Source organism: Telmatherina bonti (genome assembly GCF_933228915.1).
Source record: "Telmatherina bonti genome assembly, chromosome: 12".
NCBI classification, from domain to species: Eukaryota; Metazoa; Chordata; class Actinopteri; order Atheriniformes; family Telmatherinidae; genus Telmatherina; species Telmatherina bonti.
This window is the reverse complement of record NC_136610.1, coordinates 23,832,040-23,847,603: the sequence shown is the minus strand read 5'-3', so window position 1 is coordinate 23,847,603 and position 15,564 is coordinate 23,832,040. Positions and strand designations below refer to the sequence as shown.

General features: G+C 38.7%; 1 protein-coding gene across 3 annotated transcripts in view; it reads left to right on the top strand.

The window, feature by feature from the left end:
- The window catches only part of mid2 (midline 2), a 159,726-nt gene that overhangs the window by 105,602 nt on the left and 38,560 nt on the right, over positions 1 to 15,564 (top strand). For 2 of the 3 annotated variants that reach the window (XM_079250016.1, XM_079250015.1), the window contains exons 3-4: positions 3,430 to 3,495; positions 5,506 to 5,601. In XM_079250016.1, the coding sequence (XP_079106142.1) occupies positions 3,430 to 3,495; positions 5,506 to 5,601 (162 nt within the window). The remainder of the gene's footprint in view (positions 1 to 3,429; positions 3,496 to 5,505; positions 5,602 to 15,564) is intronic. The other variant, XM_079250017.1, reaches the window with a different exon arrangement.

The following is a 15,564-nucleotide window of genomic DNA, read 5'->3' as shown; positions in this document are numbered from 1 at the left end:
GCTTGTTGCAATGAAAAATGGCCCTCATCTTTCTCCAAACTCAAGGGTTGCCAGAAATGTTCCCTGACTGATGATCAGGTATCCTTCTCTGATCTTCTGGCATCCATCATGTTGCACTTCATAACATGAGAAAAACCAGGTTGGTTCAGTATTTCACATCATTTTTTTGGTTAAATCCAAGGAAGTGCAAAACTTCCAGCATGCACAGTGAAGCCCTCTCAGATGCTTCTGAACACAGCAGGGCATATGTTGCTTAATCAAGCAAAAAGGTCACATGTCACTCCATTACTTGTTGACGTCCACTTGCCACTGATGGCTGCCTGAATCAAATTCAGGCTGACTAATGCTTTCCTAAAGAGTGATTTCTGGGTCTGCACCCAGACATTTGAACTCAGTTATCCAGACAGGTGCTCCTACTTGACCTCTAAAAGAATGTTAAGCCAAGTTCAGCCGACAGGATTATCAGACTTGTTGGATTGTCGTATCATTCACACGACTCAACATATTTCTTTTGCAAAAAGGACTTTTGATTCTTTGTGTTCTTGCACTGCATGGTTAATCTGCATAAACACTGTATAATAATGCAGCAGACTGGAAATCTTTATCCAGCAGTTCCAGCAGTCATAGAGGCAAGTCTCTTCCCCTCATTATCAACATTTATTATGTGTAAATAGCTCCTGATAATTCATTCTGTTTTTCACCTAGTTGTTGAAGAAAAATAAGCTTTGCATTACTTCTTTCACATGGGACTATTATTTAAATCTAATCAAAGAAACATTGGTTTTCTCACCAACATTAAACCCAGTTCTTCCCAGTTTCCTCAACAGACTGTAGATTTTTCTTCATGTCTGTTCCATATTTACTTGTTTGAGTTTTATCTTGTTGTGTGATTTGGCTGCATTCTTATTGAGTGTATCTGCTCTGATGGCTCTCTTAGAATTCCCTCCCACTTCTGACCTCCTGAAAGTATCAAACATACAAGAACATAAGTCAGTCACTTTTATGTCATAGCATGTTTTACAATTCACATCTTCATACTGTTCACATCTTATTCACCCTAAATCTGAGTCGTTAATCTGCAACCATTAAAAATGTGTGTGCAATGTCATAGTTGGGATTAAAAACTTGTGGCAATTTGAAAGGTATTTATTTCAATTCAATTCAATTCAACTTTATTTATATAGCGTCAAATCACGGCAATGCCATCTCAAGACGCTTTACAGACAGAGGGGAAAACATAATGAAGGCCAATTCATAATAGCCTATATAAGGAAACCAACAGATTGAGTTGAGTCCAACTCAATCTCCCATCCTGAGAAAGCACACTGGCAACAGTGGGAAGGAAAAAACTCCCTTTTAACAGGAAGGAAACCTCCGGCAGAACCCGGCTCAGGACAGGCAGCCATCTGCCTCTGCTGTGTGGGGGGAAGAGGACAGAAAGACAACAGACAACAGGAACTGCTACTCCTGGCCAGGGAGACCTGCTGAGACAGGAGACATACATGTTAATGATGCAACACTGTTATGGGGGGGGGTAAAAGAAAGAGATAAAGAGAAAAAGAAAGAAGCTCAGTGTATCAGGAAATGTCCCTCAGCAGTCTAAACCTATAGCAGCATAACTAAGGGATGCTAACCATCCCTAGCTATAGGACTTATCAAAAAGATAAGTCTTCAGCCTAGTCTTAAAGGTGGGGAGGGTGTCTGCTTCCCTAACACTAACTGGGAGCTTATTCCATAAGAGAGGGGCCTGATAACCAAAGGCTCTGCCTCCTGCTCGGCTCTTTGAGACTCTAGGAACCACAAGTAAGCCTGCAGTCTGCGAACGAAGTACTCTACTTGGTATATAAGGAACAATGAGGTCTTTGATATATAGTGGTGCCTGGTTGTGGAGGGCTTTATATGTAAGGAGAAGGATTTTAAATTCTATTCTAGATTCAACAGGCAGCCAATGAAGAGAGGCTAAAACTGGAGAAATATGATCTCTCATGCTGGTTCTGGTCAGGACTCTGGCTGCAGAATTCTGGATCAGCTGAAGGCTTTTCAGGGCATATTTAGGACAGCCCAGTAATAGAGAGTTACAGTAATCTAGTCTCGAAGTAACAAAAGCGTGAACCAGTTTTTCTGCATCACTCCGAGACAGAATGTCCCTAATTTTGGCTATATTACGTAAATGAAAGAAGGCTGTTTTAGTAACCTGCTTAATATGTGGGCCAAAGGACAGGTCAGGGTCAAATATTACTCCAAGGTTTCTCACTGTAGCACTGGAAGCTAAAGTAATGCCATCCAGGTTCATTACAAAACCGGAAAATTTAGCTCCTGTTTCTTTCTTTTTAGATCAAGCACCTTGCTTCATTCCTTATTTGAATATTTATCCTTACCATTTTGATTAAATTTAGGCAGGCAGCTGTCGGGGCCTTAAAAAATCTTTTTATGGAGTTTGAATTACTTTTAAAATAAGTTTTAGTAGAGACACCTTTTTTTTTTATAATTATTCCTTTTTACCAGTGATGTTTTTTTCTAATAATTCCTAAAAATTTGATTCAAATTAGTTTCCTTTAATCTATTAAATGTACCCCACACCTTTTGCCCGAAGTACATGCCCAGAGCGTTCATGTTAAACTCACAGTTGGAAAGGGTTTTTCACTGTGACAGTTTTATTGGTCTCCAGTTAACTTTCGCCTTTATAGTTTACACTTTACAGATACTAATGAATGGATAAACAGTACAAGTATGGTAATTAATGAATAAATATCACCATTTATCAAAATATGATATAATCTTTCATATTTAAACTCATATTCTTTTACCTTACAAGCAGATGCTTGTACACCGTTTTTTGTGTCTCATTTGGTCTCCTTTGGAAGCATGATTTAATGTCATCAGACTACACTAAAACATACAAAGATCTGTGTTGATATTTAAACTGAAACGCGCTGCAAATGTTCAGAAACAAGACTCCCTCTGAGTGTCATACATAAAACACTGGTACCCATGTTTATATGTATGTGGAGGACAGAGGAGTCTCCAGGGAGGCAGCTGTTTTCTGATGTTTTAATCATCCTGGTTTCCAGCTTGCTAATTAATGACCCATCTGTCCCCTCTCACTGTTGCTTGAACTTCAAACTCCCTCAGACACAAACTTGCACACACGCACACACACACAGAGATGTGACACTTGTTTCCATGATGCAACTCCAGCAGTAGCTGATGGGGAAATATCAGACGGCACTGTAAATTATATTAACGTATCTGCATTCAAGACCGCGTTAGAGAAATAACAAAAAAAAGATATGAAGAGCTGCTTCAGCTTCATCAGGAAGGAGTTCCCCTCTTCAGTTGCTGTGTGTTAAGGTGGCAGATGTGCGATCGGGCTTGTCTGTGTGTGTGTGTCTATGTGTGCACTTATGTAGGTGTATGTGTGTGTTGTAGGCTTATCAGGTGAGCCCGGGCAGAGTGTCAGATGCTGTAATGGAGGCTACAAAGACAAGCGCTGCGGTGAGTTCCCTGGCTGCCTTTTACCAAACCCCCCCACTTTCCCCACAACACAGAATCCCTCCCCACCCCTCCCTCCATCTTCCTTCTTTATTCCCACTTCTGGGACGTATAGTGACAGACATGCACATGGGTAGACCCCTGAACAGATAAGGAAGGGATGCAGAACTGGAGATAAATCAGCAGATTAGTAATTAGGTGGGCATTAAGATAAACAGGCAACAGTGTAAATCAGACTGAGCAACAGGTGGAGGAGATACTGGAAAACAGAGACTGCCTGACAGATTGGGGGGGGGGGGGGGGCAGACAGGAAGCTCTCTGTCCAGGTGCCTGTCCAGCCCACCTCTCCTTCACATGCATGAGTAGACATACTTCAAACACCCGCCGCTTGTCTGCTGCTTTGTTTTGGTCTCTTTGCAGCTGCAAGTGTTGTTTTGATGCTACCACCATTATTTTCCTCCTGTGAATGGCAGTCCTATTTCTGGCTTCTCATTTGCTTGTTTCCATTCCCATCTTTTGTGTCGTACGCGTGTGTATTGGAGTGAGTTTGTTTATGTGGGGGTGTTTCTTTTGTTTTGCACCTGATAAGCAGCCATGGTCAAGAGGGTAATAATTGAGTCTTTGATCATTAAGATAGCCTGTGAAGGCTGATTGGTTTTACTTTTCAAGGTTTGTAGTGTTGTTGTTATAGCTTTAAGTGGAGGATGAAGAGGTTAGATAGTTAAATTATGACATCAAACATATCCCTTTTAACCTCATAAAACTGCTCTGAAAGCTTTTAAATTGATCAAATTTAATCATATTGAATTTAACCCTATAATGCTGTTAGTATAATATTTGATACAGAAAGTTTTTGAGACCTTTTGCATCATTTTATGGTAAAAAAAAAAACTTTGCTTAAAACCCTGTCAAAGTCTGTGCTGTCTCAGTCTTATGCAAGTGATCCTTTTGCGCAACAATTTTGACATATCTGCGGGTAATAAATGGTAAACATACAAAAACTATTTCTGATTAATTTCTCTTTTACATTTTGTTAAATATTCAAGTAAAGATTTCAGATAAAAAAATGGAATTTTTACCCAATTCTTTCTTGGGTCAGACTTTAATGGAATAAAATTGTTTCACCTGTATCAACTACATCTTTTATAAATGCTGCACTTTTTCCACTTTATCTGTGAGATTATGGGCCACAATAGTATAAGAAATGTCATGCTGTTTAAAACTGTCAGTTCTTGAGGAAAACATGCAGTACTTTGTTATGAACAGTAGTCTGGGATATTTTTCTTTATTGTTTTTTTTACCATGTGACATATTTGTGATGCTTTCATGTTAGGAAAAGAATATGTTTTGCTTTTAAGTGAACTTGGTGATATTGTGCATATTCACACGGTGAGAAATATGATATACACCTTTTTAATGGCAGATATTGTGACTTAGTTCAGTAATTGGATTAACACACAGGTGTGTTAATGAGTGTTTTATTCCACTTCAAGGAAATTCTTGTGCATTTTCCACAAATTAAACAACAACCACTGGAACAGAAGGACATGCAGCCCTTCTTAATACATGATCTTAATGCCATACACTGAAGTTATATTGTCAATGCAATGTTCAAACATGTTGCATGTTGCATGAAATCCATATTTTGACCAAGATAATCAGGTTCACGGGCCTTTATACTATGTTTACTGGACAGTTTTTATTGTTCTATTTGTTGTTATACAAAATATTAAAGCAAAAACAGATTTATTCACATGTAATTTATATCATAAAGTTACATGTATGACATAATGCAAATTAAACATTCAGTCTGGCAAAATACAGGATAAAGCATTGAAACCATGCTTAAAGTTAACTGTTGGTGTCACAGAAAGTATCTAAAAAAAATTTTATCTCTTACATAGAAATTCATTTTACTCATTTCTTTGTGCCTTTTTTCTTTCTTGTCACACTCGAAGAGCCATATTGCTAATTTTTTTTTTCCTTATTCTGGTCTCCCCTCCCTCCAAACAGCAAACACTGGAGAACAACCTGACCAACCTAGTGAAGAGGAACAGTGAACTGGAGAACCAAATGGCCAAGCTCATCCAGATCTGTCAACAGGTTGAGGTATGCAATATTATGTCATTTTATATGCATCATATATGCTCATCTAATAGTACCGTGAATGTGAATGCCATCAAATGTATACAGTTCTCATCAGAAGGTTGTGCTGTTTCATCAGTTTCATGGTACTAGAAATAACACTAATTTTCGGGACAGTAAACATAACAGTTGTCATTGAATCAATTTGTAAAAATTAAATCAATAAACCAGAAACATGCAAAATCCTCATTTTGCCTATATAGAATAAAGATGGCTAATTTTTCACTCCGTCTTACCGGGTCATGATTACTACTGTGGTTGTGTGAAAATAAGGACATAATTCTTTCAGCAATTTATGATCAAATATTAATTAAGCTATGTATTGTCAGCATTTAAACTGAATTTTAGATTTAACGTATTTTACCAAAATGGTAAAACCAGTGGCAAGTGAAGCGGATAGCATTGATCCTCTTGTTATAATGCAGTGTATCACTCTTGTGGGAAACCCTGGGTCCTGGCATTCATGTGAATGTCACTCTGACATATACCACCCACTTGAATATTGCTGAAAACCAACACACACACACACTTAGGTAAACAACACAGCCTGATGGCAGCAAAACAGTATGTTGACAGCTTCATGTGGTACCATTAACAAGAAAGATTGTCTTCAGACCTGTAATAGAAGCAAGTTTGAACATTAAATTCTGTTTCCAGTTGATTTCATTGCAAAGATTTAGATCTTCATGATGACTTATAGTTGTTGCACTCGGCAAACTAATTCCCACTGACACCATCCACACAAGAAATTTATACTTTTCAGTCAAATTAGGCAAATTTATGCATCAAATGGCTTCTATCTGTGATGAGGAAGTTTTGTTTGACTTGTCTCAAGCTGCTGTAGCAATGTATCACAGCTCACCTGCTTCAGCTTGTTTGCAGTCTGGTGTCCTCATGTGAACCCATCAGTCTGCATAAAATTACACCTCATCCAGCTCTGCCACCGTTGACCTCCTCTATTTTGGTTCCAGCTGGGATTTAATGGAGGTACAGCCAGAGTTTTGTCGCGATGCTCAGCCATCAAGTTTAGTCTTGATGGTTTAAAATCACTTCACATGCATACATGCACACACGCACACAAGTTCACACTTTTTTTGTGTCTACACACTCTTAATAAATGCAATCGCTTCTCTGGAAGAGTTGACATTAATGGCATAGAAGGACAAATGCATTTTAGTGCCGCCATCACTCTGTGCATAGTTCGCTTCTTATTAGTGGGGCGCGACTCCATTTTCTCTGAATAACTCTGAGGTCCATGAGCAGCAACTCATGCAGCAGCACGCCCAATCAAATTTAAATGATCACTGCGTGATTCATTATGTGCAGACAAGCTGTTCATCAACAGTGCAGAAATAGAAAAAAAGAGCCTGTCTTTTTTTTTTTTTTGCGTGTGTGTGTGTTTGCACAATTGTGTCCCTCCAGCTTCACCAACAATAGCAGAACCTCATCAGTTTTCCATCAAAAGAAGTAATCATGGATAATAGCATGGGTGGAAATATGTGCCTTTTGCTATTAAGCAACTTGTTAAAAGAAACTAAATGTTTGCCCTCTGTGCTTTTACTCACCCACAGCTATTGTCTGATATGATCTTTATGATAAGGGGCCAGGGTATTAATTATTTACTGGAGGGATGAGGAGCTGAAATATTTCTAGGTGAACCCACGTCAATGCACGGTCTTTACTGGTGATGAGAGGGAAAAAAGGAGAGTCGAGGACATATGAGAAGAGGCTGGGGAATGCAAAAACCGGGGTAGGATGAGGAAGAGCTGCAAGGGAAAGTGGAAGATAAAAGAAAGACAAAAGCAGGGGTTAAGAGGGCAAACAGAGGAAGGGGTAAAAAGGACATCCTGTAAATGTTAGCGTGACTACCATCGATTTCTTCGACCGAAACAGACACAGGCACTGCGCGGAAGAAAATCTCAGAAATAATGCAACACAACACAAAAAGGGAATAAGGAAGTGCGAGTTTTAGAGTGGAGATGAGTGTGTGCAAAATGAGAAAGGGGTTTGGAGCGTGACCTGGATTCTTTTCCTCCCTGTTTGCATCATCCCTGTTTGGTGCCAAAGATATGATCAAACACAGCGAATCCTCTTCCAGTGTGTCAGCACACACCACAGCCAGGGGTTCTCTTCTGAGAATTATTTTCTCTTTAGTCTCAGAAAAAACATGGTGATGAGTTGGCTGATTTTTTTTTTAAGGATTCAGTCCACAGCACAATAGTAGGAGTCAGATTTTAGTGATTATGGATATCCAGGCTGAGGCTTGGTGGTGTTGAAAAGACTGAATGAATAAAAAGATTATTTGGCATTTTAAAGGATTTCTGTTGAGTGAACACTCACATCAGTGTTATTAATTCAGTGCTTGGATATTAATAGTCAGGAAGGAGGAGACACTCAGTGAGGCTGTTTGGTGAAGAGCATTTCCCTAAAAAGCACTTTGATGTTGAAAAGACACTGATACAGAGATAAATGAAGCAGCCCGAGCGAAAGCCAAAATGATATTCACAATCATACTCATGTCTGTTCATTATCATGTTTAAAGCTTCTTTGACTGAGATCATTTTCATGATTATTTGATGCAGCATTTGGCACTTTGTGGAAATCAGGAAGTTTGTTGTTCGGAAGTTTTATGCAGGCCTTCATTTTTATTTTTCAAAATGAGATATGATCAAACATTAAATCCACTACTTGTCTCACCGATTTGATTTTTAGACTGGCTCTTAAAATCCTGAGCTGAAAACACATTGAAACAGTTTTTCTTTTTGGATGTTCCCATCAGAGGTCTACACAACGAATCATCAGCCTCCAGCCAACCTTACCCTCTGCATCTTCACCCGAAACGACCAGCTAACTTCATGTTCTCTTTCGCTACCTCCATGAATCTACTTTGTTCTTCCTTTACGCCTCATTCTTTCTGAGACTTCCTTCACCTCTAGAACATTCCTAACATAACTACTACTCCATCTCTAGTCCCATCATGACGGACCGTCTTAAATCCTGTTACTTAGCCATCTTTCCACCTGTCCTCCAGGAATTACATGACTTTGAATCCTTCTTCCTTGGAGACTGGAACTTTGGTGTTTTGAAGTTTTTATATTTAGCTATTTTCTTATATATATATATATATATATATATATATATATATATATATATATATATATATATATATATATATATATATATATATATATATACATATACATATATACACTACTCACAAAAAGTTAGGGATATTTGGCTTTCAGGTGAAATTTATGGAAAATGCAATATGTTTATGCTACAGTGATATAATATCATAAAAGTGAGAGATTTAAGTAGAAGGATGCACTACTGATTTCCTCATCTCAAAAAATTCATTCAACACAAAAGGTAACAACAATGGTAGTTACACCACAACAAAAAATTTGAACGTCTCAATATCTCGTCATGTGCCCTTGAGCATCAATTACAGCTTGACAACGACGTCTCATGCTGTTCACAAGGCAACTTATTGCCTGCTGAGGCATGGCATCCCACTCTTCTTGAAGGGCAGCCCTCAGGTCATTGAGGTTCTGGGGTGCAGGGTCTCGAGCCTCTACACGACGGCTCAGCTGATCCCACAGGTTTTCAATGGGATTCAGGTCTGGAGAGAGTGCAGGCCATTCCATTTGAGGTACACCAGTCTCCAACAGCCGTTCCCTGATGATGCGGCCTCGATGAGCAGGAGCATTGTCGTCCATGAAGATGAAATTAGGCCTGTGCTGTTCATGTAGGGGCACAATCACTGGATTAATGATGTTATTCAGGTAGTATGGGCTTGTCACTGTACCATTCACAAAGTGTAGGGCAGTTCTGTACCAAGTGGACACCCCTGCCCACACTGTAACACCACCACCACCAAAAGCTCGCCTGGTGACAACAGTGGCTGATGCATAGCGCTCTCCCTGACGTCTCCAACATTGTTGCCGGCCATCATTTCTGCTCAGTGTGAATCGACTTTCATCAGAGAACAGCACTGAGGCCCACTGGTTCCTCGTCCAGCGTAAATGCTCCCTGGCCCATGCAAGACGATGATGCCTGTGCCTGGTGGTGTGGTCAGGTACCCGTGCAGGTCGTCTAGCATGCAGACCACGCTGATGGAAACAGTTTCGAATGGTCTGACGTGACACTTGGGTGCCTCTCACCTCTCTTAAACGTGCCTGGAGTTGAGTGGCATTCATCATCCGGTTTCTCAGGGCAGTGTTCACAATGTAGCGGTCATCAGCACGGGATGGACGTCCACTTCTAGGCCTTTCTGTGACTCTTCCAGTCTCTCCATATCTCTGTTGCAACCTGCTGATGACACTCTGTGACACTCCAAGCTCAGTGGCCACTTCTGTCTGAGAACGTCCTGTTTGAAGCATCGCAATGGCAAGGGACTGTTGTTCCATTGTTAGGTGTCGTCTTGGTCTCATGATGTCAAAATGTGAACAGCATGATGAGGACAACTGTTTAACCACCAGCTCTAATTGAACCAGGACATTTATTGGTCAGTTCAAGGATCACACACCTGCCATGATTTTTGCCGTTAAGCTCCTTGTTAGAGAACAGCAACTTGTGCAAAATTTAGTGAAACATTTAACAGTTGGACATGTGCATTTAAAAGCTTAGAGAAGATCACATTAAGTTCACCTGTACAGGTTTGAATGCATTTTAGGCTTATTGTGAAATTTCACCCAAAAGCTGAATATCCCTAACTTTTTGTGAATAGTGTATATATCTTGGGACTTGTCAGTCCATTTTCTGTCCCCTTTTTTCTTTTTACTCATTTGTAATGTTCTCATACAGGTTCAGCCACATGAAACGGAGCGTGATCTTATACACGGCACTTTCACCAAGCACTTTGATAAAGACAACACTTCTTAATAAGGCTTAGGTTGCCTGGAAGCATCTTTCAGTCACAACTAACGCAGAGTAAGCTTTGTTTCAGATAGTATTCAAAGCAGCAGCCGGTCTTCCCAACCCTAAGGCTGTGTTTGTGTATTTGGACTGACAGAAAAAGGGGAGAATTACATCCGACAGATGTATAATGTGTTTTATTGTTTGACATGGATATATGCTGATTAAACTTGGAGCTGCACACTGTTAATCAAGATGCATTTAGGTGTGTGTACACTGAAGCTGGTCCCACTGTGTATAGAATATGAATCAGCTGTGTCGAGATGGCTGCAGTGCTGCATTATCCTTCATATCAGGTCTCCGATGGTATCTCTTTACCTTTCTGCGTGAGCATCAGGAAGATCAGACAGTCTGCTGGTGTGGTGTCATTTGCAGGTGTAGCTAGTAAAATATTTGCTCTCACAGAGCTGCTAATTCATCTTGTGTTTACACCCAAAGCTCAAACATTGTTTTGTATTTGTTGTATTTATTGTCTTAATGGTGATTTTTTTTTTTTTAACAAAGCAATATGGAAGCACCCTTTCTAAATCACAAGCACTTTTGTTTTTCTTTTTTAGAACAAAAGTTTGATATACCTGCGAAATGACCAAATCAATTCAGAACAATAACTTCATTTCACAGGAAGCATTCAACATAAAAACATCATGGGCAAAAGCAGACTCAACATTTTTAACAGACCATTTTCTGCCTATAAAGCTGGTCAGCCAGTTTATCTACTGAGGTTTAATAACGGTTTAGATTTAAGGCTAAACCAGAGAGTCAAGATGTGTCACCAGAACAAATAAAAACTGGACTGTTCCTCTGCGATGGACTGCTGACCAGTCTAGGCTGTACCCTGCATCTTGCCTGCTAAAAGCTGGGATAGGCTCCAGCTTCCCCCTGACCCTGAACTGGACAAACTTTATAAAAGAATTAATAAATGGATGGATGCAGCATTTACGACTAAATATCTCTCCAAACACACAAGTTAGAAGTTCATTTTTGCTTAAAATTCCATGTTTGAGTAGCATATCAATAATGAAACTGGTTAATTTAAATCTTTTTAGCCTAAAAAAGCTCAAAAAAAGATATTTTTCTACAAAGCCTATGAGATCAATGAAGGTTTACCTCTTTTTCACAGAAAATAAAGCTGTACACTGTTTTAGAATCAGTTGCCACATGGTGTCATAAATCTGGAGTGTCCATCCCAGAATCAGAGGACAGCAAGTCAGACTCAATCCTTGCATCTGTTTGAGGACATCATCATCATCTCAGGGGAAGAAGCAACGAGGGAGACAGCGTGAAACTGGAGCAGTCAGTCAGGGAAGCTGACAGTCAGAGCAAGTCAGGCAGAGGACGAGGGGTGGAAGACAGGGAGGCTGACGGGGCTGGAATGAGCCCAGAATTGATTCAAGATGTAAAGGTTTTGATGTCAGCAAAAGGTTAGCAGCTGTTTCGAACTGCGAACCAGATTTTGCTGTGGTATGGGAGCCATTTAGGCTGGAAGACTTTACACTAGGAGCCTGAAGTCTGTGCTTTTTCAGCTGTTAATGCCTCAAATGTCCACATTTTCCAACCAGTGTGTGCAAATGAGAGGACAGCAGTAATGTAACCTCTTCATTACCACTGTTAAGGCTGAGCATTTAATTAAGAATGAATAAAAAAAATAAAAAAAAAAGCAACATTCAGAAACAATAACTGATATAATCCTGCTCATTTTAATTTTTTAGGTCATTTGAAAATTTAAAGTTCTCCTAAATATATTAGAAATACTAATTAAATGACCACATATACTTAAACTATGTGTGTTTCCTTTCGCTCATCATCAGTATTATATTATGTAGTATTTGCAACAAAACATTTCAGTTCGCTCTGAGGCCAAATAATAAAATAAAACTGAAATAACTGCTAATTATTTGTATTTGGGGATCCATGGGGATCTATTCTGGGTGATGCCCCAACAATTTACACTCTTTTTGTCATTTTATATTAGTCTTAAAGAAGCTTTCCACATCATATAATCTGCATGTACAATGTGTGAACTACACTTAAAAGTTCTGTTATACAAACTACAGTGGCTATATCTTAAAATATGTTTAGACTATGAATGAGCTTGTGTCCTGTTTTTTTTTGTTCCTGCCACATTCTCTCGGTATGTGTGAGAAAATTCTGAATCATTACTCTGTAGGTGTGACTAATTCTTCCAAACAACTCAAGACTGAAAAGATCTGCAGTTTTAGAAAACAAGTTCCAGTTTCTTTTGTTGGGTCTTTTGTTAGTAAGCAATTTAGAAGCCTTCACCAGGGCTTGTGTGGTTATTAAGGTGATGCAGATGTGACTTTTTGTGGTGAATGCATATAGAACTTTCAGCAGCGGATGAATAGTGGAGTATTATTAAAACTCATAGACATTTCAGCTAATTTCTCTGGGGAAACCCATTTTTTAAATCCCAGCATTGATGGAAATTACAATGTTGGAACACATTGTGATGCGGGGAATTGAAGGAGCAGTGAGTCATTTTCTTTTTAACTTACCTCTGCATGATTGACAATGTCTGAACGATTGATTATCAGTTCTGCTCGGGTGCACACGTAACAATAATGTCATTATTTGCTGAAACAACACAGAGTGCTAGAGGAAATTATCTGGGTGCCAAATCTATACATTTTATTTCACTTTAGCTTGTAAGTTATTTAACCATCACTTCCACAATGTGACCATAAATAAATTCAATCTTGATGTGATACCTCGGCTGAACTCAAAACGAATGCTGTTTGGGATCATATTACTTGTGTTCGGTGAGACACTAGTGTCAGAGACACAGAGGTGAAGAACAGCGTGCTGCTCTTCAGATTGCAGTGTGTGAGCTATATTTGAATCTTAATGGTTATTTTAAATGGATATTTTTATCACTTTTATATTTACACTAAGACAATAAAAGAACATTATAGGTTTAATAGCAAATCATGAATTCATCCACTTTTAAAATGGACAAAAACTTTTTTGCAACCCGATTAAAAGATGGTTGGGCTGCTGTGTAAAGTGGAAAAACAAATAGAAAACTACTGCTTATGAATCATATAAAGCATGTTAAAATGTATTGTACATATAAATCAACAAAACGTAAGTAATAACGGAACTAAAGTCACTTTCACTCCTTCACTGGAGTCATGAAATGAATTTAGAGACCTTGCTGACCAGTGTGGCATGTGAGAAGTAAACATATCTGCTCCAATAGGAGCTGGTTTTCTATTTTCAATTCTTTTTAATGAAATTAGATGAGTTATTAAGAGTTTAATCAATGCAAAGAATAAGATTTTTATAGAAAAGGAGAGAAATGATGCAGTGGAAAACTCACAGTCATCTCGTGCTTTTTGCATCAGACTCAGTTTTGCTTATTTAAAAATGTAAACTTCCAGTGTTTAACGAATGCAACACAATGTCTGAAAACTGAATTAGTAAATTAACTACCAACATTGAGCTCCTGTATTCATGACCTTATGACCAAATGCTTGTGCAAGTTTGGAAAAGAGGTCATGTGAATGCCAAACCAGAATATGTTAATAGTGAAATAGACAGGGTTTCTCACTATCCTCTATCTTACTCGTTATTTTTCAGTCATTATTGGAGTTATTGATTTATTCCTCAATTCAGTGACTGCGGGATGTCCCAGCTTAAACGATAATCCCGGCATGTAGATATATTATTTTTCTTATTTTAATATGCTAAAAACTCATTTAAGAGATTTCACATTGTATCTCGTTGTACTTAAGTCTGATTAAACTGAGTCTGGCAGGTTTTAAAGTGTGAACTTTATATGGAAAGGTGTGACACACGTTGTAACAAATTGTTTTACTTCTCAGTTGCTGTTCATGCCTGCATTTTATCTTCTATCCTGGCAGCATAGAAATATCTCTGTTCGTAGTATGTGTTAAATAAGGAAGCACTAGATTCACCCATCATCTGCATACAGCAACATAAAAATATGAGTTGGGAACTAGTTTGCTTCGATTTGCATCGCTTTAAAAGTGTTAAACTTCACTTTGTAGCACAGTTACCACAGGCCCTGTTAAAGACACTCTACAGAACTCTTGCCATTTTTCCAGTGATGCGTCCCCTATCCACAGCTAATTCAGCATCCATCTTGCATTCTACCTGTACTGTGACTTCTCTCCAGCCAACAAGCGACAATCTTACAATTACTTTTTTTGTCCCTTTCTCTCTTTTAATCTTCTTGCGTTTCTTTGCTGGATCAGCAATGGTACGCATTCCAAACAGCCAGTGTGTTTATGTCCATTTTCTAGCACATGAAGTGAAACACAGCTACAGCGTCTCGCAGCATCCCAGATGAAACAGCTGTACAGCTGCAGGGCTGTAGCGCCTTCAGAGATGCTCGTGTTAGATGTCACCATGTCGTCAAAAAAGTCCAGAATGTGGAGTTTTAAGGTCAGAAAGTTACTTAATGTAACATAAAAACCTTTTGCTTATGTTTGCGGCTACTTTTATTGCAAGAACGCTGGGAAAGTATTTGACAGAGACAAAAGTATGACACTTCAAGGAGCAGCTGTGATTGATGTAACTGAGTTTTCACCAAAGCATCACAGAAAAACTACGGAGCGAGTAAACCAGAAAGGAAATGCAATTGCAAAAAGGATTTAAAAATGCAGAGGAAAATAAAATGGATCTGGAAAAAAGAACAACTTTATTTGTTTTATTTATTTCTCCTTTCAGCAACAGCATTTGAAACTACATTTCCAAATCACAGTGTTGAATTCAGACACTGCAGTTCATTTTTTTTTTAATATTTCCATTTAATATCTGTAATTACAAAAGACCTTGCAGTGGGATTTCTTTTCATATGAATTAATTATTGGATTTTGAAATTATATTTAACAATCCATATTTTTACTTAACAATTAATTACTCATCATCAAAATGCTGCCTTGCTGTTTCAAAGATCCCATGCAGCTGCAAGCAGCCTAATGAATGAAGAAAAACACAGAAGGTGACAGTGTTTTGTGTTGCAGGCGG